The sequence below is a fragment of the Protopterus annectens genome, chromosome 9.part0, assembly GCF_019279795.1.
Source record: "Protopterus annectens isolate FY-2018-M chromosome 9.part0, PAN1.0, whole genome shotgun sequence".
NCBI lineage: Eukaryota > Metazoa > Chordata > Ceratodontiformes > Protopteridae > Protopterus > Protopterus annectens.
The window spans coordinates 934070218-934096696 of NC_056743.1; the positions used below are offsets into that span (position 1 = coordinate 934070218).

General features: G+C 42.5%; 1 protein-coding gene across 1 annotated transcript in view; it reads right to left on the reverse strand.

Annotated features, from left to right (window-relative positions):
- Positions 1–26479, reverse strand: part of LOC122810608 (tastin-like) — a 1451617-nt gene that overhangs the window by 705596 nt on the left and 719542 nt on the right. The window contains exon 8 of the mRNA XM_044082184.1: positions 18340–18506. Coding sequence (XP_043938119.1) covers positions 18340–18506 — 167 coding nt within the window. The remainder of the gene's footprint in view (positions 1–18339; positions 18507–26479) is intronic.

Below are 26479 nucleotides of genomic sequence, written 5' to 3' on the forward strand. Positions count from 1 at the left end.
CCCCCCAGAGATGGATCAAATCATGGAAAACACCGGAATCAGCTTTCATTCGTGTCAATCTGCCTTTGTCCTGCTCAGCTTGTCTGACACGCAGTTTTGCTCTGATGGAATGCAGGATGCCTGTAGAGTGAGATGGTGCTGTAAGGCTACTGTATATCCTATGTTAACATGGCTAGTCTGCAGAAGTTCAGATCTGGTTTCCCCGCCTTGCTTGCTTATGTGCCACATCACTGTGGTATTGTCTGTATACACTTGAAGTCCTGGGACCACAGATGATTCAGAAAGTTGAGAGTATCTGTAAGAGCTAGCATTTCTTAAGTTTGTGTGTTTTGTTCCATCTTTCATGTCTCAAAGACCCTGCAGTTTTATACCCATTTGGCACTGCTCCCCAAGCAATGTCTGAAGCCTGTGTAATGACAAACCACTTGGGTACAGGAGGGGAGAATGGGAGACCTTCTGAGAAATTTAATGTCTCCACTATCTTATTAACCTTTTCCCATATCCCAAAATTTGCAAGGACAATGGGTGTTGATGCTTGTTGGGATCAAAGACATTTCAGATGCCCTTGTATCTTTCTTGTGTGCAGCCCTAAAAGAGGTATGAGAAATCATATAAGGTAGGAGACCTAGAATCTTTAGGTATTCCCTCACCTTTGTGGCAATCTCCTGGAATAGAATTTAAGAGTCAAAAACCTTTACCTAAAAGAAGAGAAACCGCTTCTATTATCCCTGCAAAAGCGTATAGTACAAGGCAGAAGTTAACTGAAAATTTGGTCCAGCACTGAGGAAGAATCCTCTGGAAAGAAAAATTTTTCTCCAACTGCCATCTGTATCCTAGATGAATCATCTTCAGCACCCATTTATCTGAAAAAATCTATTGCAAAACAGAGAAATGGAGATTCAGACTCTTCTGGTAAGGGCAAGGGACTGCCACAGTGGGAGGTGGAAACAAGGTCTCATAGTCCCTTCTGACTTGAGTATCCTTTATTCTGGGGGGTTCCCTCCTTTCTGTTTGGAACTTCCCTGACATTGCTTTCTAAACATCTGCTTACCAGCATTTTGTCCATTCATCTTATTTTGCTTCTTTCCAAAATTAGACAAGGGAGCAGAGAATCCCTTTGTGAATTTACAGGAGGAGGGCTGGAAAATCTGAGAGATTCCCTAAATCAGCCTACCTCTCTCATCACACTTTTTAATAACCTGTGCAGCAGAGGGTCCAAAAACTAAATCTCTATCCAAGGGAGAATTTAGGATTCCACTTTTTACATTTTCTGGGAGGTTCTGAGAATGGAGTCAGGCAAACTTCCTTAAAGTAGTACCAGTGGCAGCTGCATCAGCACAGTCAAACACATTTCAAAGAATGAGTAGTGACTTGAGAAATAGAAGGAAAAAAGAAGTTATGTACTCACCATAATGTTCCATCTGAGTAGTTATACTTCATTTTTCTGCAACCTGTGGGTATTCGGATCCATATTGGATCTGAGCCGGCAAATTATTTTCTAGCATCTGCTCTAAGCTCAGAGCTCCTCCACCTACCCATAATTCACCACCATCTCCTGCCTTCCCTCAGATCGAGTTTGCTGCAACTATACACATTAGCAACTCAACCCCAAGAACCCAACATACTTATGAATATGATAAGGTCAGGGGGACAGAGGGAGGGAATATTACAGAAAAATGAAGTATAACTACACAGATGGAACGTTATGGTGAGTACATAACTTCTTTATCTGTAGTAGTTAACTTCATTTTACCTGCAACCTGTGGGACAGAGTCCCCAGCTACTTAAATCCTGGGAGGCCCTCATGGAAGGATATTCCTGAGCACCGCAGAACCAAAGGATGCTCTTCCTCTGGAAATCAGGTCTAATTTATAATGAGAAATGAAGGCATGTGGATTTGCCCAAGTTGCTGCTGCACAAATATTATCCAAAGAAACCCTAGACCAAAAGGCAGCAGAAGTCACCATGGACCTGGTAGAGTGAGCTTTAATTATACCAGGAGGAGATAAACCTTTTGCTTTGTAAACATATGAAATGGAAAGCGTGATCCATCTAGCTAAGGGAACCTTGAAAATGGCCTTTCCCAAAAAAGGTTTGGAAAAGGAAACGAACAATTGGTTGGATCTGTGGGATGACTTTGTTCTATGAAGATAGAAACAAAGTCGTCTATGAACATCTAACAAGTGAAGTTTATATTCACCCTTGTTTTGGAAATTGGGAAAGCAAACGGGTAGATTAATAGACTGGTTTATGTTTGATTCAGATGCCACTTTGGGTAAAAATGAAGGATTTGTACAGAGAGATATCTTATCCTTATGGAAGACCAAATAAGGAGGCATGGCAGACAAAGCCTGAAGCTGAGAAACCCTCCTGGCTGATGTAATGGCCACTAGAAAGGCCGTCTTCCAAGACAAAAATTTTAGTTCCACTGAAGCTGCAGGTTCAAAGGGGGGAGCCACCAATGCCTGGAGGACGAAGGTAAGGTCCCAAGGAGGCACCAAATCTTTGACAGGAGGACACAAAAGAAAAGTGCATTTAAAAAAAGCCTTACACAGTCTAGAAGAGGCCAAGGCAATGTTATCTTCCCCAACATGAAAATTAGAAATGGCTGCCAACTGTACTTTCACCGTGTAGAAGCTAGCTCCTTGCTGAAAGATACTAGTCAAAAAAATCTACCACCACCGGAACAGGGGCTGTAAAAGGGTCCAGGTTCCTGTGAGAGGACCAAATGGAAAAACGCTTCCATTTACTGCAATAAACTTTCCTAGTGGAAGCTTTAAGAGAGGCCACTAGTATAGATTTTACAGGGGATGAAAGAACGAAAGTCCTCGCAATCAAAGAAACTGGAGCAACCAAGCTGTCAGCTTGAGGCTGTCCAGGTTGGGCGGGCAGGCACCCGAGGGATGAGAGATTAGATCTGGGCAGGGATACAGAATCCACAGAGGAGCTAGAAGATGAGACAAAAGGAAGGAAAACCAAACTTGGCGAGGCCAGAATGGGACAATGAGGATCACTTTGCACCCCAGTCGGCAAACTTTCTGAAGAAACTTCGGAATGAGTGGTAATGGAGGTTAAGCATATAGAAGCCAGGGGGACCAAACATGGACTAGAGTGTCTCTGGGGACATCCCCTGGGGAGGGAATCAGAGTGAAGAACTCACTGCACTTCGCTTTTGGAAGGAGATGCGAAGAGATCACAGCAAGGCTGTCCCCATGCAAGGAATATTTCCTCCGCTACTGACTGTTTAAGAGACCACTTGTATGGCCATCAGAATAGCCCAACTCAATCTGTTCATTAAAATGTTGGAGTGTCCCGGGATGTGTGTTGCAATCAGAAACCGACCGGTGGAAGTCGCTCACTCCCACACTCTCATGGCCTCACAACACAGGGGATAGGATCTAGTTCCCCCTTGTTTGTTGACATACCAGACAACCGACATGTTGTCTGACTGAAGTGCAATCATTCTGAGAGGGAGGATAGTGTGAAAGGCTTTCAACGCTAAAAGCACTGCCCTCATCTCCAGAACATTTATGTGCAACTTGGTCTCTGTCTGGGACCACATGCCTTGGACTGTCCTTCCCAAACACTGTCCCCCCCCCACCCGAGTTGGGAGGTGTCCGTGGTCACTGTGGCTTGGACTGGGGATGACACGAAGGGGTGTCCAGCTGCAACCTCCGGTGAACTTAGCCACCAAAGGAGGGACGTCCTGCAGGTGTGACCGATTCTGATCGGAAAATCCATGGGCAGGTCTAGCCAAGACCACTGAACTGCCAGAGTGCATTGAAGAACCCACATATGAAGGTGTGTGCAAGGAAGAATAGATATAGAGGCAGCCATGGAGCACAAAGCCTGGAGAACACCTCTCACCTTTGGAAATTTGAGGTTCACTATTTGAGCTATGTGACACCTGAGATGTAAGATCCTTTCTGGTGTTAAGAAAACTTTTAGCTGCAAAGTCTCTAGCCATGCCCCGACGAAGTCTAGAACTTGTACCGGTTGCAATTTGGATTTGTGATCATTGACTGTAATCCCCAATTGATCTTCCAGGAGAAGAAAGTAGTCTTGGGCCAGACACGGAAGACACTTTGTGGACGCAGTCAAGAGCCAGTCGTCCAGGTACGAAAAGACCTGAATTCCCTGAAGCCTCAGGTGAGCTGCTACAACTGCCATTACCTTGGTGAACACCCTGGGGGCTGTGGTGAGACCAAAGGATAGAGCTCTGAACTGGAAGTGACTGGCTCCCAGCCAGAAGCGAAGAAACCTCCTGGAGCTTCTGTGAACTTTGATATGGTAGTAGGCATCCTGGAGGTCTAACGAGAATATCCAGTCGCACTTTCAGAGATAAGGTAGAATGGACTGTAAGGTGATCATCCAGAACTTTTGTTTGGCGACGGACAGGTCCAATATGGGCTTGAGGTCCCCCATCTTTTTTGGTGCTAAAAAGAACCTGGAATAAATGCCTAATCCAGACTGGCAAAAGGGGACCAGTTCGATGGCTCATAAGTAGCTTTAAAACCTCTAAAGCTGCGGCCTCCCTTTGAGTGGGTAGAACATCTGAGAGGTTTCTTGTAGGCCTCGGTGGGGCAACAAATGGGATAGTGTAGCCTCTGGATATTATTTGTAGAACCCAATGATCTGCAGTTATGGACTCCCATGCCGCTTGGTGCGATGACGATCTCCCCTTGACTGCCTCCAGAGTAGGACAGTCAGGCAATCCCTCAGGGCTGTTGGGCGAGCCTGTCAGAAAAAGGTTCTCTAGACCCGAAATTCCTAGGACCCAATCTACCCCTGGGTCGGCGTCGATCCTGTCCCCCTCTGCCTCTGGGGGGAATAGTTGTCCTGAGACTCCTGGGAAAACTGAGATTTCCAGAACTACATCTTCTTTTGCCCTCTTTGATTCCTAGAAAAGGACCGCTGAGGGTTAGAGAAGCGGATCCCAATGGCAGACAAAGTCTTCCCATCTTTTTCGCTTTGGACAAGAGTGTCACATACTGTCTTCCCAAAAAGGGAGGAACCGTCATAAGGGGCATTGATAAATGACACCTTCAAGGGGTCTGCAAACTGACACAACCTGAGCCAGGCATTACACCTCATGGCTACGCCTGTCCCAGTTGCCCTATCCACTTCTTCTGTAGCGTGGGAAAGGAGATGCATGGATGTGTTCAATACAGACTTCAGATTCGACATTTTCGAGGAGAACAGTCGTTTGTCCTGCTGTGATAAGGACTCTGGTGGTGACTCAGCAAATTCTGAGACAAGGTCTCGCTGAAGCCAGATAACGTGCCAAATAGTTCAGCACACGGATGGAAAAAGTCACTGACGAATAAACACACTTTCCAAATCTATCCACCAACCTGAACTCCTTGTCAGGAGGGTGGACTGAGGACCTTTCCTGTGCTAGTTCCTTTTTGGTGGCTGCTGTGACCACCATATCGTCAATAGGGGCTCCTTTAGACCACGGTTGTCTGTCGGTGAGAGGAGACAGAATCTTGTCAGGGCACTTGGGGATAGGGTCTACGGTGTCAGGCTCCTTCCATGCCCATGTGGTGATAAGGTCCACTAAGGGATTCACTGGTGGGGACACCCAGGAAGTAGATGGGCCCATGCCAAAAGCCTCCAGGAACACAGACTCATCTGTCAAAGGTTTTGGGGCTGACCAACCTCCCCTCTGGTGGGGGATCTCCATGATGTCTCTGAAGGAGACATCTTTGGGAAGTGATCTGGGGGAACCTTCTCCCTCATCTAAGTCTGTCTGTAGTGATGGACTCAGGGGAGTCCAAGTGCCTCCTTTTGCACGTGCGCTTATGGGGGCCCTCTTCAGTGGGACTCTCTAAAGAGGACTCGTGAGCACGGGGGGTTCCCTCAAAGGGAATAACCTGGAGCTCCTCTGGCATGAGCTGTCCTTGAGACAGGATGAAGGGAGTCGACGCCAAATGCAGAGGGGTCTGGGTGGAATCAGAGAAGATGGGCTGAGGTGTCAATCCTTGGGAGAGAACCCTCTCCACCACTTTGAACGGTGATGGAGAGAGTACCTCCTTGGCAGCCAGGAAGGAAGAAGCCCTTCCCGGGTCCAAAGCGGGGATCAGAGCCAAATCAAGGGTAGCCTGAGGTTCAAGGGAATGGCTCAGATCCGAACAGGCCAGAGCCGAAGAAGAATCCATTCCCTTGGGTCTGACTCACTATCCACGGCTCAGAGAATCACCTGGATCTGAACTAGCCGGATCAGAGGAAATCACAGTAACAGCGGGAGTCGAGGTTGGAGGAACAGTCGGCGCCAAGCTACCAGCTCCAAAGAGTCTCAGATCCAAAAACCCCGAAGCAGTCGCCTGGATCGGGGAAGGAGAGATGGGGCGGAAAAAAGGCATGGAGATCCCCCCTTCGGAGGGAGAGGGGCCTGGCAAGACTCCCATCTGTATTTACGCCTAAAGAAATCTCCGCATCATCCTGTCCATGTCCAAGTCCGATAGGCTCAGAGTCGATCATGAAGATGCAACCGACTCGGATCTGGCTGGTCTTCTCAGTAACGCCTCGGATCTAAAGATTCCAGTGGATCCGGCGAGAAACAGGGTGGTCGGAGTCATGGAGAAACTGGCCTCAAAGTCTATGAAGGAGGGCTAAGGAAAGGCTCCCTGTCCGGGAATCTCTTACGAGGCCTATCCCTCCTCCTTTCTTTATCCTCCCTGCACCTTTCTCTGTCCTTGTCTCTATCTTTTTCTTTCTCTTTTTCTTTTTGCTTGTCTGCCCCAGCACCAGAAGAAGCAGGAGTTTGAGTCCCTGTCTAGGTGGGAGGTTTGGTTGGAGCACCTGAGACTGAGGCCGAAGCAGAATCCAGCATAGAAGCACAGAGAAGACCCTTAGTGACCAATTTGGCCTTTCAATCCCAGAGGGCTCTTGGGTTAAAACCTGCAAAGATAGCACACTGGGTGGATAAATGGGCACTCCCAAACAAATTATGCACAGAGTGTGACCATCAGCCGGTGAGAGCTTGAGGCCACACACTACATTTTTTGAAGACTGATTTAGGTTGATCAGCCATAATCCAACACTGAACGCCACTCCCTACAGCAAGAATACAACACACACACACATGCTGAGGTAAAGTGGGCCAAACAGCAACTGGCAAGACAAAAAAAAAAGAACTTTTTTTTTTTTTTGAATCGACAAACAAATCGTTATATACTAATGGAGGAGGTAGGATACACTAACTATCACATACACATTAAACAGGAAGAACAATCCCAACTTACCAACTTACTTATCCCTAAGCTTAGAACAAAAGAGACCATGATGCTCACTATGGCGCGGCAAACGAGATCTGAGGGAAGGCAGGAGATGGTGGTGCATTATAAGTAGAGGGAGGAGCTCAGAGCAGATGCTAGAAAATAACTTGCTGGCTCGGATCCGATATGGATCCGAATACCCATAGATTGCAGATAAAATTAAGTTAACTACTTCAGATCTGAAGTCACAACATTCCTGATACTTTCATAATCAGTAAAGATAAACTAATATACAAGCTTGACAGTTTAGAAGTCTTAAAAATCAAAATTGCAGAAGCATACATTTCTTTCCAAAACTTATCAAAAGCTTTACCATCCATATCAGAAGGACTAGAATTAACAAAATATTTGGCAGCAGCAGGATTAACTTATGCTATAGCTGCTGGGTCAGGTCTGGGATTAGTGTATAAAAACTTGAAAGACTTTTTAAAATCTAATCACTTTCTTAGGGGCAGTACGTTCACAGCCAGGTATTAAGGGGGAGTGAAATGAAGGTGTGTGGCCTGCTTACCTCTCTTAGTGGATGAGCATAGTTGCACTCAGTCAAGGGCACACAGACTATGATTCCCCTGGTGTAGACTTCAAAAATTGCTTTTTATGCTTCCAGGGAATGGGGCAGAGCTGTATAAATTGAATGCCCTATGCAGAAATGAGGGGATGGCCATTGCAATCAGCTCATTGTATGTGCCCCCCCCCCCCCGAGGTGCTTTGTGAAGTACATGTAGGGAGATAAGATACAAGCAAGCAAGAAGCTGAATCACCCCTGATGGCATCCTCTGGACAACTCTCACGTAACTGATGTGGAACAAATGGGTCCACTGGTTGAGAGGTGACTGATGATTGGCAGGCAGTAGGGGAAACGGGGGCAATAAAATAAAAATATTCATATGAATGACCAACAAGTCCAGCTCTGGAAAGACGTTTTGTTATTTAATGAAAAAAACTGCAGCATCTACTTACTATTTATAACCTAGCAGCATGTACTTTGAGGGATTCTGCCAAGAGATTTTGCTGACCTCTAAGGCAAATTGCAGAAAGAAGTTGCACTGAAATCTCTCCTCACAGATGAAAGGTCTTTGTGCCTCCCTTGCCCTTCGATGTAGTACATCAACATGATAATGGCCGTATTGATCTATAGTGGCACCCTGGATTAAGATTGCTCTGAAAAGCTTTCCTTCCCTTGTAATAGACTCACCTCCTTCAGACTGATTTACAGAATTCTATCCTGTGAAGCTCAGCCACCACTTACTACACAGTTTCTTGTGGTGAGCACCCCAGTAATAATTTAAGTTATATGTTGTCAGCTGTTGTACAATAAAAGGAATAACAGATCATTCTTATACCAAGCTTAAAGGATCCAGCTACTGTAGAAATTCTTTTAACAAGTTCAGAGAAATCACTGTACTAGGAGTGTCTACAGATATAATTTATATGCTTTCCACTGCCCACTGTGGTTTCCTTGTGTAAATCCTTGCTTGGAGAACCAGAGGGATAAAAGCTGACAAGGATCCGAAAGCCTTAAAATAATGTCTTGCTGTGGTGGCTGGCAGTGCAGAAAGCAACTTCATAAAATTCTGCTTTTCCTGTGTCTAAAAAATACTTCCAATTAAAGACGAAGGGAGGGCACCTTATATTTTAATTTAATACCAAATGACTAGGATAGTGTAGTTAACTGTCCTTGGGTGTTGGACAAATTATCCCAACTGTAACCCCTCATCAAATGCATGTCTAAGTATAGGAAAATACGAAAACAGTTGAACTAAACATTTCATAAGTACAATCTGGAACAAGTCAGGTCATATGACAAAATGGAAGAATGAGCCACTTGGAATCTGAGAAACCCCCTGTGGGAAAGCCTCGAGTAGTAGTGAAGTAAAGTACACACCATTTTCATGGTTGCCATAAAGGAATGCCTTTCTTTGAAGGGCAATACTATCAAAGCTACCATGCAGAACTTTTTTTTTGTAAATACAAACTTATTGAATACAGAGGTCTAATACTGGCTTCTAAAAAGTGCTGAATAAAAATCTGCCCATTTCCAGTGGTTTAGGGCTCACTGCGTTGCCTCTCTCTTCATAGTAAAGTTGCATTAACCATTATGCATCCTAAACATGGCATGATGGCAAGCTGTTGACTACAGATGAATGAAAAACTGAAAAAAGGTCTGAAGTACCCACTTTGCTCTTGTAATATTACCAAAGTTAGTATAAAGGTATTGTAGGTTGCCTTCCACTGGTATAGGTGAAGGGATATAGAGTAGATTTAGGCAGGGATCCTAAGGATAATTTCTGCTTGTACTTGTCCGACTCGAAGTATTGGTAGTGGGGCATTGCCTTCCTTTGTATCATTTCTGATTTAAAGTCTACTCTTGGAAAGGCTTTAGTAAGAACATTTCTCAAATCATTTTCCCTTTTTTCTTTCTGTCCCTTAAGGTATCATTAGCAGATGACGTCTGAAATAAAGTTTCTGACAAGATTGAAATATCCAGGATTTGAACTTGAAAATGTGAAAGGTCACTTTCCACAGTCAGGCATGCCTTCTTATGACCATCCCACATGTCTAACTGCACTGTTTCTATATCACGTCTTTTTAATTTCTAACATTTCTAAATCATACTGACATTCAGGTCACACCAGTACACCACAGTCTATTTGTAAAAGGCTCATCTTTGTTCCATCTGGATGTTGTGATTTGGCATCTATTTTAGATGATCTTAAAAGTATTTCGGTTTTTTTTTTTTTTTTTTTTTTTTTTTTACTTTTTTATACTTATTTTGAATGTATCCAAGTGCCTTGGGCATATTTTTCCTCTATTAGTAGAAGCCATCTTTTGCACTTAAGCTGCAACTTCAACCCCCACCCCACCACACCCACCAAGACAGCGGTGTGGTTTTTCTCAGCCAGAACATTCTTTTTTTTGCTTTTTTCCAAATTTCTTCTATGTTGGCATTCAGGTAGTGTAACAGCTAGCCAGGAACTACATTTTACCCAAACTGATAATTTTTAATGACTTGACATTTTTTTACACTGGGAGAGCTCTTAACATCTTAGTCAGCAACTGAGAAATCTCAGACAGTTCGTATTAGTGATATTAATGCCATAGCTTGATCTTGATGAGCAGCCATATTCCCTTCAAAAAGCCCTTTCAGGAACAAAATGGTTATGTGGTAAAACACCATACAAGCAGCCACAGGCAACCAATTAGCCACCCTGTTTCATACTCTTCCCAATAATAAATATCGCTACAACATTAAAAATAAGAAGTGCCAACTATAAATGCATTATTTGCTGCTGCTTTAGCCTGATAAAATTGTGGAGAAGTATACCTGGAAGGATGTCTGTTTCTTAAGTTATTCAAATGTTTGACAGGGGAATGAAAGAACCCAGACCCCAATCAGCTAACTACTGGGTTGCACAACTTTGGCTTGATTTGATATTGACATCATAAAGAATGAATCTGTACAGCATGTTGGTTTCTTCATACTGTGCTGCTTGCTGACTAAGTTTTGCTGATTTACTTTGGCAACTTTTTTAGCGATACAATGTAGTAATAATTAACATCAGATCTGTCCTTCAAACTTGTCAATGGTTTTGTTCAATCTTGCAGTTAGCTCCTTGTGGGATGCCAGATTTGCGATTTCCCCAGCATTGTTATTCCTTCTCAAACACATTCCAGATTTTCAAGAGACGTTTCCCACTTTAGAGTCCTTTGTTTTATGCTTGGAATGTTTTGCGGAGTTAGTGTTCCCCGTTCCTGTGGTCTTTTGGTTTTCAGCTGTTGTTTAGGTGAAGCAGGATACAATGGCCTTTCATTTGCCATTTATTTGGACTTTGTGTCCCTGAAGTTATGCTGGCTTCTAATGATTTTCAATTTTCCTTTGTTTAGTCTAGATAAATAGGACTGCTTTGGTTTCCATGAGTGAGCATGGACTTGATCCAAATTTAACAACCTGAGACTTTTTACATGTTATCAGCAGTTTTCTCATTAATTTACTTACTACCTTTTATTAATACAAGGGCGGATTTTTAACTTTGCTTAATTGTGCACTTTTTAGCATTGTTTTGTACAGGACCTGCTTATTTTATTATACATTCATAGTATTGTGTTTAGAGTACTTGCATTTTTAATAACTACATATTTCTAATAGTTGCATTGCTTTAATTATTGTACCATATGGTGATTCACTCTGCTTTATGATAAATTGTAAATTGAAGCTGAAGTTCCCTGTGCACAGAAAAACAGCCAAAAGAAGTCAGTCACAGTCATGCTGAATAGGCACAAAGATTTTCATTAAAAAAAAAAAAAACAATAACTATACATTTGTAAAACAAAGGCTTCCAGAGTGATTCAAAAGGTTGAATATATACATGTGTCAGCTGTTAACGTCTCCACATAGGCCAACCTCAACCATGACCTACTGAGCCTGGAGACAGTCCAAGATGAGAGTCCTTGGTCCTGTGTACTATCAAACATGAGACTAGGTGACTAAAGGGACCATTTATCACAAGTACTCTGCTAAACACTGAGCTCCAGACAACAACTAGGACCAGATCTCACAAAGACCTTCACAATGTACCCTTAGGGTTATGGCTGCAGGCATACCTCCTCCAACCCTCTCGTGTTTGACCCAGGTGAACAAGTGTAAACCTAAGCACATGTTTAGCTTGGGAATGAGCTCAGTATCTGCAAGTAATAAGGAAATCAATTGAACATGACAGGACTAAAGTAGCAGGGTAAGGTCTTGACCTGTTCTCCAAATATTTGTCTGAGGCAGTTCTCCAACGTATGGCTTATGTTGTATAAGGAGCCTTCCTGCTGGTTCCCATGTGAACACATCTTAATGGCCACCATATATTTGGATACAATGCAAGCCAAAAGCTTTTCCTTTCTTTATCCTCAGCTGGTAAGATTAAACATCTATCACTCATGGTAATATCAATGTCATGCCTTCCTAAAGTTTAGTAAAGGTAATGTAATGTTACAGGTCTTGGTTGAAAATGCAACACACGGACACTTAAGTTGATATTAAGGCATGAGAATAAAGGAACTTACCAATGACAGCAAGCAGTAAGGTGTAAAAGTGAACTAGTGGCAAAACAGAAATGACATGTACTGGGGACATGCACACTTGTTTTCTGAACTCATTTCAAGTATACAAATCTCCAAAACACAGAACTGTTGGATCTTTCTGAAGAAATGCCAAACTGTAATTTGTGGAGAAGATTAAAAGTACAGTTGTGTACACTTACCATAAATGTAGATGTTCAAGTGTATTCACTGTTGCTGTCATTACATTTGGGTAATCTGCTGGCAGGTTGCCCTCAGTCGGCCTGATTAACAAAGTTTTGGGTCCTGCGTCGGTTGCTGTCCCTTCTTCCAAGACGTCAGGTCGTCAGGGGTATAAAACATGCAGCCGATGCCATTACATCAGTTTTTCTTGCCCCAGATGTCAGGTGCCCCCCAAAAGGGGAGCAAATAAAATTAAAAAAAACACAAAAATATACCTCCAACCAAAAGCAAATACACCAAAAAGGCTTTTAAGCACAGTAAAAGAAGGTAGAGGTATAGTCAGAAAAAAACAGGGGGCTGGAGGGTGGGTAACCAGGACTGCAACAGTGAATACACTCTAACATCTACATTTATGTTAAGTGTATACAACTGTACTATGTTCTTCATGTTTCACTGTTGCAGTCATTACATTTGGGTAGATTCCCAAAGATATGGTTGGGAGGAGGAATTTATACAGCATTAGGACCAGCTATAAGGCCCTGCAAGACAGCAGTGGCAAAGCTAGCTCTGGATTTAGAGAAAATTGGTAAATGATAATGCTTGGTGAAAGTATGCCCAGAACTCCCGGTAGCAGCTTCTAGAATATCCCTAGTAAGAACACCACTGAGAAAGGCTGCAGAAGTAGATGCAGCCCTGGTGGAGTGAGATCTGATCCCCTGGGAGATAGGTTTTCCATGGTGCTTATAGCAGAAATGAATGCAATGGCTTATCCATTTAGAAATGGTTTGTTTTGAAATAGCCTTCCCCTCTGCCCCAGCAGCAAATGCTACTAGCAATTGTTCACATTTTCTTTGAAATTTAGTTCTGTTCAAGTAGAATCTAAGTTGTCTCTGCACATCCAAGGAATGCAGAATCCATTCTCCTTTGTTCTGTGGATTGGGAAAGAAGGTTGGCAAATGAATGGACTGATTAAGAGCCACAGTGGAAACCACCTTGGGCATGAAGGATGGATTGGTCCTCAGATATCCTGTCCGCATGAAAGATGATGAAAGGCTCCACTGCCATAAGGGCCTGTAATTCAGATATCCTTCTAGCTGACGTGATTGCTAAAAGAAAGGCAGTTTTCCAAGAAAGAAATTTTAAGTCTGCAGTAGCAGCTGGCTCGAAAGAAGGCAGGGTGAGTTTGTCCAAAACAAAGTTAAGGTCCCAGGCAGGGGTAGGAGCTCTCCTGTGTGGTCTCAAGTTCTTTGGCCCTCTGAGATACTGCTTGAGCAGGGGATGAGAAAAGAGGGGTGGATTTTGTGTTACAGTGAGCTGAAATAGCTGAAGCATGGATTTTAATAGAGGAAAAAGACAGGCCCTTGTGAAGCATCTCAGTTAAGTATTGCAAAATCTGAGGTAAACTGGGCGCTGCTGTACTCATCCCTAAAGATTGGTTCCAGGCACAGAATCTTTTCAATTTGACAGCATAAGATTTTCTAGTACTAGGTCTTCTCGCCTCCAAGATGACATCTATCATAGGTTTGCTGAGGGATGCTAAGGATGAATTTAAGTGATTAGCCAAGCTGCAAGGTTCAATGCTGGAAGCCGATGGTATAGAATTTGGTTCTCCTGCTGAGACAGCAAAAAAGGTGTCTGAGGCAGGTGCATTGGAGATATTTGTGACACACTGCACAGGAGCGGGTACCAGTGTTGGCGTGGCCAGTCTGGAGCAATCAAAATCATTCTTGGTTTGTCCTGTTTGACTTTTAACAGAACTTTGCAGAGTAGAGGCAGAGGGGGAAAGGCGTAGACTGATAGGTTTTTCTAGCTGAAGGACTGAGTATCCACTTTCCAGGCTTTTTGTGGGGAGTCCTTGTGCAAAATTTGTCCAACTGGCAGTTCTGGGGGGAGGCAAATAGATCCATGTCTGGGCTCCCCCATTTGCTTGTCAACATGTTTAAAATCCATGGTTCCAGGTCCTACTCGTGTGCGTCCATGGGATTTCTGCTTCATCCGTCTGCCAGTGTATTCAATTTTCCTGGCAGGAATTGAGCTTGTAGGTGCACTTGGTAGCTCAAGGCCGTGTTCCACAATGCCATGGCTAATCTGCAGAGGGGGTAGGAATGTGTACCCCCCTGCATGTTTATGTACCACATAACCATAGTGTTGTCCGTCTTTACCATTAGTTGCCCTGGAAGAATGTAGTCCTTGAAGGCTGTCAAAAGCATTCTGTACAGCTAACATTTCTTTTTGATTGATATGTAGGTGCATTTGATTTGGGTTCCATTTGCCCTGAATGCACTTCCCTGCCAGGTGAGCCCTCCATGCATAGTCGGATACATCTGTAGTTAGGGTTTGGGCGGCAGGGGGTAGTGTGAATGGCAGTCCCTCGTTTTGGTGGCCGGCCTCTGCCCACCATAGGAACGCCAGGCGTAGGCAAGGTATGATAGGAATCATTGTTTCCAGGCTGTGACAATGTTGACTCCATAGACTTTTTAAGTAGCACTGTAGTTTCCTCATATGCAGTCTTGCACATGGAATTAGAAGAATGCAGGAGGCCATGAACCCCAAGGTTTGCAGTATTTGTCTTGCAGATAGCAAGGTTTTTGTGGCCACTTGTTTGAAGTAAGTTACCAAATGAATTTGCTTCTCTGGCATGAGGAAAGCCATCTGGGCAGTTGTATTCAAGCTTGCACCCAGGAATGTAATCTGTTGAGAGGGTACCAGTTGTGATTTCTTTTCATTTATGGTGTACCCCAGACAAGTTAGAACCTTTTTTTTTACAAATGCCAGATGATTTAGAAGAATGCCCTGGTTTTCTGCCTGAATTAGACAATCGTCCAGGTATGGATATATTTGAATATTTTTTTGCCTGCAAACTGCAATTACTGGAGCCGAGCACTTTGTGAATATCCTGGACGCAGTAGACAAGCCAAAGGGCAGTGCAGAGAACTGATAATGCAAGTAGCCTGCTTTGAAGCGTAGGCATATTCTGCAAGATTCCCTGATTGGGATGTTTAGGTATGCTTCTTTTAAATCTAGAGTTGCCAACTAGGCATCTTTGCCTAGCATAGGAAGTAACTGGTGAAGAGTCAGCATCTTGAATTTTGGAATGTCCAGAAAGGTGTTCAGAGTAGACAGGTCCAGAATTGGACGCCATGATTTGTCTTTTCTGGGTACCAGGAAAAGCCTGGAATAGAAACCTTGTCCCTTTTCTTGTTCTGGTACCGGTTGGATAGCCCCCATGTTTAAGAGGGAAAGTACTTGTTTATGAGCCTCTGCCCACTGATTTGGGGGCAGGTCTGGCCACCCGTTTGGTGTTGGCAACGTGTGGAAATGAAATCTGTATCCCTGGGACACTATATTTAAAATCCATTTGTCCTGGGTTATGAGTTCCCAGTTTTTTGCATGAACAGCAATCTTTCCCCCCAAAGGGGTGGCTAAAAGGTAAGTGCTTGGCAATTTTAAAGGAAAGTCAATGAGACTGTTTACCATAGGGGGTGTCTTATTTCCAGATTTGAAAGTGGAGGCCCCCCATTGCTTAGTTCTGAGAGTCCCCTGGGACTGAAACCTGGTGCTTTTGGTGTGTCTGGGTTTGGCTTGAGAGGATCTGGAAGGAGCTGGAAAGGACCGGTTCTTACTAGGCCAATGCCTACTAAATCTTGGAGGTTGCACTTGTAAGAAATATTTTATAGTTTGCATAGATTTAGCTTTATCTTCCATCTTTTTAAAACTTCTTCAGTCTTATTGCCAAACAGGCGGTCCTGATTTAAAGAGGCATCCAACAATTTCACTTTAACATGATCAGGCAGAGATTGCTCCTTAAGCCAAGCATGCCTTCTAAGCACAGACCGAGTAACAGCAGCCCTGCAAGAGGCCTCTAAAGAATCAAAACCACATTGCAAATTATGTTTTCCAACTTGTTCAGCAGAGCACAATAAATCCTGTAAATCTTTATTTTCCACACAGTCAGAAATCAACATAATTTTCTGTTTAAGCAGTCCAGTAATATGCTATTGATATTTTAACATATGAAATTGGCAGTTTAAAGCCCTGATTGCTAAGGTTGAATAAGTATAAACCTTTTTACCCCATCTATCCAGCGCCCTGGAGTCTCTATCAGAAGGGGTAGGATTTTTAGCAGTAGAAGCCTTAATGCCCTTAGGCCCCTGAGAAATGGTTTCAGGATCTGCAACAGGATTTTTGAAGAGGAACATGTGGGACTCAGGAACCCTGTAGTATCTGTCAGGTTTACTAGGAGCTGGAGGCAGAGAATCAGGGGTCATACTGGATTCCGAAAACACAACAATGTCTAGTACAGGAGGTATAGCCAAAGACCTATGCTGAGGTAGAAGAAGAAAATCCCCAAGTCTCTTTTTTGAATCAGAAAATTCCTGACTTTCCCAGTGGAAATGCTCCCTTAAGGTATGTAAAAGTTTCCCCAAAAGAAAAGTCCTCGGGGGGGCAGAGGGAATCCTCTACATCAGAATCCTCATAAGTAGGTATGGACAAATCCAGGTCATTAGAAGAATCAGAAGAAACAAAGTCCTGAACAGAAGAACAGAAGATTCATAGTCAAGCTCAGCCCTAGGCCTCTTCGGGGGGGGGGGGGACTACCCCTGATTAGAGTAATTAAATCTTCAGCCACTTTGATCATTTGTTTTTTAGGCATGGGGGCCTGAACATGTGGCCTGGGCATCAGTTTTTTTAGACATAGATTGAGATTTAGGCCTTAGTATTGAAGGTGGAGTCAGTTTGATATGCAGGTTTGTAGGCCTGAATACACCCTCAGAAGCCGGTGCCTGCACAGCAGCTCCGGACCCATCCAAGGTAGAGACATCCGCGGGTTCCATAGGTGAAGTATCTCGTGGCATACTGGACTCCGAGAGTACTCACTGAGTACCGGCGAACTGTCGACTGGCTTAGGAGAAGCGTCGTCGGCAGTTTTGGACCTCAACGGCCTGTCTCTGTCTTTATCTTTGCATTTTTTCAAAATCCCAGTAGTCGGATGGCTAACCAAAGTCATTTCTGGATAATTAAACAGAGAACCGAAATATTTAGAGGCAAAAATGTACAGACGACGGATAGTGCGCAGATTAAATAAAGCACAAAACTGACAGCAAGGTACATCGTGGTCAGGGCTTAGGCAAGGAATACAGTACAAATGAAAATCTTTATGAGGTATTTGCTTTCCACAAGTAATACAATTATTAACTTTTACTGACATCGGTAAGGAGCAAGAAAAAGTTTCCCCAATGTAGTACTTAGCTTTAAGTTGAAGACTTTGGTTCTGAAACTCGAAAATGAAAATGTCAGGAGTCAGCCGACCGGCACTTGCAAACTGCTTCTGCTTCGGGCACCACACTGCAAGAAAGACTGATGTAATGGCATCGGCTACATGTTTTATACCCCTGATAACCTGACGTCATGGAAGAAGGGACAGCAACAACACAGGACCCAAGACTTTGTTAATCAGGCTGACTGAGGGCAACCTGCCAGCAGACTACCCAAATGTAATGACTGCAACAGTGAAACACGAAGAACATCCAGCATTCTAGCCCTCAAGAAGGGTCCTCAACATATGAATGCATCTTCTCTACCGAGCTAATAAATTCTGAAGGAGTTTTTCTTAATCTTTTCCTGCATCAGATGTGTGTGTAATTAACAAAGGTCACCTACTTCCCTGAGTAACATCAAAGCCAGCAAATATCAGTTTGTCCTTCCTCCTCCATAGTGCATTATATCCCAGTCTTGTCAATGCTAATGGTAAATAAGCAGATGATTATATGAAGTGTTCAGTCATTGCAAGGCAAATGTTTGAGACAATAGAATGTGTAGATTATCTCACCATGAAGCTGCTGGGACGCTGGAATGGGTTCTGACTCAGGGGAACTCTCCGTGCCAGACTAAGCTTCCCAGAAGTACTGAGGGCGGCACTGGTTATTCCCTCACTAGAAAGGATGCTCTGCAAGGCCTTCTGGTCAGGAACAAATTCTACAACACTGCTGCCCTCGTCTAATTGCAAAAGAGACAGGAAAACAGTGAAACCAAAAGAAAAAAGGCAAAATACATAATGCAAAATGAGAAAAGTTAAATCAGTTTGGATGGATTTAAAATACATAAAGTTAAATCAGTTTGGATTGATTTAAAATGCGAGTGCACTGAAGATAACACAGAAGGGCTTGGTTCCTCTAAATAACTAATTACACAACATATGACTTAAAAGACATACAACACAGCAACCCAGTTGTCATACAGCAGATTAATCAGTAGAATGACAAGAAACGTTTCTGTACATGAGTAGAAGTATAGCAGTATAGTATATGAAGGAATGCATTTTTAAGTGTGCTTCTCAAGACTAGAAGCAACAGTAACAGATCATCTCATGAAGGAAGCCTAGAGGGCAAATACCACTGCTATCTCTTCTAAACACAGTTATCATTTAAATTAACTATTGTCAGTGCGCCTTCCTTGAAAAGTTATTTGATTTGTTTCCTCAGTTGGAGGGGGGGGCAATGATCATGGTGGATGTTACTTTGTAGGCTGAAGGAAAGTCTTAGAGAGCCCTTAAAGCAGGCATCCCAAGGTGGAACATTCCCTTAAGCCACACAGTGTTAACATGCTTCAAGGACATGGGGTCTAGTCAGTAACTGACTAGAATGCCAGATGTTTCAAGCTTCATCCTAGGGTTTGCAAGAAGCCCTGCAACTGCAGAGTGCAAATCCTGGAGGGCAGTAGGAAACGGTTAACTCATTCAAGTAAAAGGGGCCCAAATCATACCTTGCAGACTTTTGAGAACTGCAATAAAAGAACTTTGTTATGGCCAGATTAGGACTGCAAGGTCTAATATTTATTGTGAATTCAATTTTGCATTCATGTATCAGGGTGACCTTCTCTTAAATCATGTTTAAATTTTACTTACGGTTGTTAACCTTGAGATTTTGGTTGTGTTTTCTATCTGGAGGCATTTTGGGGTAATAAATGATGCTTTTCAAGTAGATATTGCAAAAGTGGTGCATTTTTTTCCTTTGTAGTATTGCTAATGCCATTGCGTAATCTAAATATGATGCAAATAGTGCTGCTACTTTAACAGCAGCCAGGTAATGCCATGTATTAGCCAGAGAAGAAATTTCTTCATGTTAGATTAATGGGCCATTATGAATCCTGTTATGTAATGCATTCGTGTATACAAGGGCTGTAATGCTGTGAGCTGTGCAATTGAGCTATTGCTGTAAACAGACTGTGACTTTACTCAATGGACTAACTTCATACCAGTCCCTAGAAGATCAGGGAAGTGAATATTTGAGCTTCATTTAATATCTAAGCTAACATACTTCTGATTTTGCTACTTTTCAATACTGCCTGCCATGCCAAGTGTTTTCTGGATCATCGGAACATTAAAATAGTAGTTTATCTAGTCAGTTAAGGTAATATTGCTGGTGTTCTAGGCATTTACTAATCTCAGACTAAAATACTTGGTTTGGTTGTTGGCCATTAGCTTTTATCCCTGCATTTCTTCTACTACTGTGTGAGCCAGTACGCTTCATTTGACAATATATAGCAGAAAGGCACAGTGCACTCCACAGATCCAAGTCACTGGCTTTAAACTTTGGCATACAGCCTTAGCAGTCTCTGTAATATCCCACTCCTAGATCAAAATGTGATTCCAGTTTGAGTTGCTCTGCTGCTCATAGTGTATCCCAGTGGTATCATGGTACACCAAGTAGCAATCTTCACCTTCTAACTAAAAGTGCACTGCTGTACTTAGTTGTGCTCCCTCTCTTCACAGAGCAGAAACATCCTTTTTCTCAAGAGATGACAGAACAGGGTAGTGCCTTGCTGTTTTAAGTTGTGCCCAGGGTATAACATATGCCTCTCCTTCATTTGTATTTTACTGCTAGACCCTCTGTTAGGTACACAGCTGGCCTAAAATAGATAAAATTCTCTAGATAGATTAATATATACCAGCTCATCTACTGCATACCAATTTCTGGATTAATGGGACCAAAAGCTACCTCTACGATTTATGCTGCCAGCTTATTAATAACACTAGGCACCTTGAAGCAGATCACAAACTACCTCATGCTTATGAACCACTTTCCCAAACATTCAATACAAGTATGGAAGTGCAGATAACTACTAAATTTGGAGGCCTGGCCTGCCTCTCCCCTAAACTATCAGTTCCCACCAAGTTATCAGTACCCCCACCCACAGTACATCAGTGTGCCACTCTTCCAAAAAATAAGTCTTCTTACACTGAAGTACTTAAAGAAGCCTCTCCCTAAGCCTCAAAGGCCTCCAATGCATAAGCTATAAGCCTGACTCTCAAATTCCTTGGCAGCCCTATGATACTCCATAACCTAAATGTATAGCACCACCCAACATAAAAACTGCTCAGAGAGTCACCAAGCTGGCACACCTAAACACTTAAGGCCTCTCGGGCTGGCCAGTACAGAGAAATAATCATAGCTGACTCCAAATTGAGATGTACAGATATCAGTCACCAGGATGAGCAAGAAAAGGATCACAGTGATCTGCCTAGCAGGTGCCAGGGTTACAACAGGTAAATAGAGCATTCAAGTTGCCTTATCACAGGTACACATGACTCAGACAGAGGCTTCTTTAAGTACCTAAGTATAAGAAGGTTTATTTTTTGGGAGAGTGACACACTGCCATAGTGTGGTGGTGGTACTGAAAACCTGGTGGGATCCAATATGTTTAGAGGAGGGCCTCCAAATTTAGTAGTCATCTGCACTGCCACATGTATACTGAATGTTTGGGAAAGTGGTTCATAAGCATGAGGTAGTTTATGATCTGCTTCAAGGTGCCTAGTATTAATAAGCTGGCAGCATAAATGACTCGAAACTCATGTCTGGACCATACGAAAAGAAACTTGGTAAACTTCTTTAAATATGCATCAAAGACCACTATGCAATTAATGTTGAGCAGTATCATTACATAGCCATGAGTGATACCACAATATAAACAAAGGATAATGGATTTCAACAGCTGGCTTAGCTATTGGTGCTATTACAAGGGGATGCAGTGTATTTTTACCTGGTGGAGATAGTTGACCATCTTTACTTGCTTTCCAGGAGATGGCTTACTCCTCTTTCCTCAAGGCTTTAGCATATGGCCAAGAACTCTTCAACCCCCATAGTACTGATTTAGGCTATACAAGTCTGTTCCCTCCACCAACCTAGCCAAACCAAATCAGGAATGTATAGAAGTAGCACCGCTCAATGCTAATAGCCTGAATAAGAAGCTGGCTTCCCTTGAAGCTGTCGAGATCTTAGGAAATACTGACATCTGCATCACTACTGAAAAATGGTTCCAATGCAGTGATAACAACCTCAGTAGACATTGAATCCTGATAGGGAGGGTTTGTGCTATCATTGGTAGCGTGTCCATATTCCTCCATAAATCTAGAACACCTAGAATTATACAGCAAGATAATCATCCTAATAATGATTGGCAAGATCCAACATCAAACCTTACCAACTGCAGAATCTCTTCATTGACATTTACGACCAATGAGGTATATCTAAACAAGCTCTTACCATTGAGCCAAACACTTATTTTTGAGGATTTCAGTTGTCCATCTATAAACTGGAAAGCCTACACCACTTTAAATAAAATACACATTTCCTAAATGTCATCAGTGTCTACTCTAGATAAGACCCTTCACTCCCCTACCAGGGTTCAAATTTCCTGGACATGGTCATCAAAAAACCATTATGTCGTAAGAGTATAGTTACCCTATCTCTAGTCTGATAATCTTTCAGTGATTTTCATGATTAGTATCAAACCCATAATACTTACAAACCCTACTACCACCAGTAAGTTTTCCAAGGTGAACAATGCAATTATATGATGATATGAAGTGGTTTAACAGCCCCCTCCACATCAGGAACCAGCTAACATTGCTTTATTTGCAAACAGTTAATATTCTCATCTCTGCACCTGCATCAAGAAATCAATTCCCATCTTATACAAATACAGTTACAAGTTTAAGGGTAAATCTCTGTAATACAACCCTCGCATAAATAAGCCTTAAAATAGAACTCCTCACCCAGGGAAATAAACTGAAAGCCCCTCACTCCAAAACTCCACTCAAAAAAGTTAGAGAGGACTTGGAAACAAAAACAAATCTAACAAGACCAAATATGATCTGAAAATCACCACTGCTGTCAAGGACAGTCATAAGTCCTTTTTCAACTATGTCAGAAATGTTAGGAACAGTATCGAGTATTTACCTGAGTCGATACATATCACCCATTCAGCCCCTGAGGACATAGCCAGTATATTAGCAGATAAACTTTAGACATCTACCCTTATCCTCCCCATTCATCTTTCCCTCATGACAACAGGTCTGCTCATGCCCAAACAGCATCTCTAAGCAGGTCCTAATGGCCCTCTTGGACCCAAAAAAACCCACTAAATGTTTTGGGCTGCTTCCTTGTCAGTATGAAGCACAGTCTCATTGTCCCACTTCTGAATCGGTTTAACTGCAGCCTTTCAAATGGTTTTGAGACAAGAGAATACTTGTGGTCATCCCTTCACAAGGGTAGATTCACCTCGATCCTGAAAACTATACTCAAGTCTTACCAGCCTTATCTACAAGGTAGAAAATGCATAATTATGGATCCTATAAAAATGTCAGCAACAAAATCCCTTGTGTTATATGAGGTAGTGCCAGGGAGTGTAGGGAAGTGTGTGTGTAACATATGCTTAGCATAGCTAGCTGGAGTTTTGTAAAGAATTTTATGTCATTTGATTATCTCACACTGATTTGTACAGATGCCGGTGTTAAAAATGTATTTGTAAAGTCGCTTGTGTTAAAAAAAGCCTCAACAGTGGGCCCTGCTGTACAGAAAAGAGATGTACATGTATATCAGACAGTATTATAACCAATTAGATGTATATGTTTTAACAGAGAATTCTGGAAGGGAATAGATTAATCTCAGTCCAGCTAACTTTGAAAAATAGGTTGAAAATGAAATGGGTTGGTTTAGGCCATGAATATTTTATCTTACAGGTCTGACTGCAGACAGAGAAGAATGTCTGGGAAAACCAGGAGTAGGAATCTTACTGTATTGTCCTTCAAGGTAAACTAATTGCTATCCTGAATGGATGGAAGTTTTTTAAATTGTTTTACAGCTTTCAGAAGCTGCAACAGATTAGAGCAAAGCTCTGGGTGTGTATTGTACCAGAATCAGGTTCTAGATGTGACATCATTCTCTAACCAGCACTGAAATGATTTTCCAGATATTAGTGAGAGATATGACTGAACTCTCACAGCAGCACTTTGCTTTTTTGGAACCTGACAGGAAAGATCTCTCTCAGATCTCACAACCTCATACCTCATCTTGCCTTGTTGTAGTAAGCAACACCACTCATCATCTTGCCTTGTTGTACTAAGTAACTTAACTAGGGAACAGTAATTCTTTAGTCAGGAAAATACAGTGAGATTAGTTAAGTATTGTTTTTCTGCATCTGCGTGAATCTATTCAACTGTGTTTTTTATTTTATTATTTATTATTAAATATTTCTATACCTGGTCTTTTAGAGAACACTTGTGCTTATTTTTGTGACACTGTGGCCACTCCTGTAAGCCTTACTGCATTGGTCAAACCCTACCATTTGCATTAGTATTAATTTTGCCAAACACAATTGGGCACCCTTGTAAGCGGCCAGTAGCTGACTGGTGGCACCATAATTACCTTATAGTTTGGGCAGGGGGGGACAGCTGGTAAATCTGTGCCAGCCTTTCCCAAGTGTGTGTGTGTGTGTGTGTGTGTGTGTGTGTGTGTGTGTGTGTGTGTGTGTGTGTGTGTGTGTGTGTGTGTGTGTGTGTGTGTGTCAGCTGCTTGGAAAAGAGACACGGAGCTCCAAAGTTCTTAGTGTCGAGTCTTGTTTGGGGCCTGGAGAGAGTGTGTGTGTGTCCAGCACCAGGTCTGGAATGTGCTGTGTGCTCTAAAGGGAAACTGTGCTTGGTGCAGAGAGCTGCATTTGAAAATACTGCATGTATCCAATTTCTCTTCCTAGTGGCCATCCCTCATTGGTGTTAGTGGTGAGAGGCTCCTTGATTACTGGCCTGCAGCAGGGACCATCACACCTTGACTCAGAGTAGTCTAGATTTATGAAGGGAAAACACTATCTACTTAACCTTGTAGACTTATTTAAAACAAAATTACTGAAGCACATAAGGGCAAATTGGTATGTACAGTGTACCCTGACCAAGGACTTTAACACCTTTATTCAATTATCACTTAAGACTTGGGTAAACTTACATTCCTATAAAAGAAACCAAACCATATTAACACATTCCCAGTTGTAAACATTACATATTACATACATTATTTTGTATATTTATCATCAATTCAATGTTACATTAATTGATTAAATCCGGGCTTTCTGACTAAGGACATTGATACCATTCCACGCTTTGGTATTACATATAAACTAATCAAACTACACAGACTCTTACTGTACTCTACAGAAATAAAACTGGCTCACTGACAAGAACTTAATAAATGAAGACTGGGAACATTTTCTTCTAAAAGGCTTCTTACTGGTGAGGTACCATATGGCTCAGTACAGGGACCACCTTTAGCTGGAATTTACTTTTCAGATGTCAAAAAGGATTTCAAGAGCCTTTGGCTGATCAGCTCACTGGGGACTCCAAGATCTGTAGTGGTTTGGCTACACATAATCTACTCTATCAACAGCCTAGTAATAACCTAAGGCATGGCAGATTCACTACAGTCTCAAAGGGAAGATTCATTAACCTCTCTACCAGATTTGCTAGAATATCAGGGGTGGAGGCGCACTGTTTTGTGCACAGAAAGAGTTCAAATTGAGATTATGCTTCTGCCTCAATGGCAGATTGGCCCTACTGCCTCTAAAAGATTTTCAGGAACAAAAGATGTTTCCAACTGCCAAGAGTGAGAAGGGCTAGAGAAACAGTATAATCATAGACCTAGAGTGGGATGCTGTGGAAAGCAGCAGGTAATTTGGGGGCTGCAATAACTTCATCTTGGCTGGACCAAGAGTTTGCTGCATTATGTGGACTTTTAAAACTTACCATTACATTGCTTATCAAAACCCCAACATGCATATAAAATATTCATCCCTCTCAATTTAACTATTACTCCTTCTGAACCTAACCTACATCTACTATCTTACCCAGCCTAACACCATCACCCACATCCCACTCTTACACACAACCTGCTCAGTTCATACATCACAATCCCACTCATTCATCTCAATCTCTCCTGAACTATATCCCATCAACTACAATCTATGTTTTCATTACAAACTAATCTCTCCTTATAAAAATTCAACACCCACTCTACCCTCCATATCCCTCACAAATCTTTCAACACACATCACTCAAGTAAAACGATTCAAATACCTCCACTACATAATCCAACTTCTAACATCCATACTCTTACCTGGAGATATACACCCTAACCCAGGCCCAAACACCTCCTCCTCTACATCTAAATCCATCTTACTAGCATATCTTAATGCACAAAGCTTGGCTAACAAAATTCCAAACCTACATGCCTGGTTACTCCACAACAAACCAGACATCCTAGCCATTTCTGAAACCTGGCTAAAACCTCATATAAAAGATTCAGAGATAGTACCACCTAATTACTCTATCATCAGAACAGACAGAACCCAAAAAGGGTGGTGGAATAGCTCTACTCTACTCATCATGTCTATGCATTACTCCCTATAATAAAGCCATCCCCCAGTTCGCCAATGCAGAATTAATACTCGCTCAACTTCAGTTAAACACAAATATATATGCATAGCCTCCCTTTACATTCCTCCTGGAGACAATGTCCCAGTACTTGAAGATATCCTCTCCTGGCTTTCAACTAATATCTCTAATGAAACTATTATCATGGGAGACACCAATATTAATTGGTCCTCCATTCAGTCCCCTACTCAATCCCTATCAACCTGTATAACTA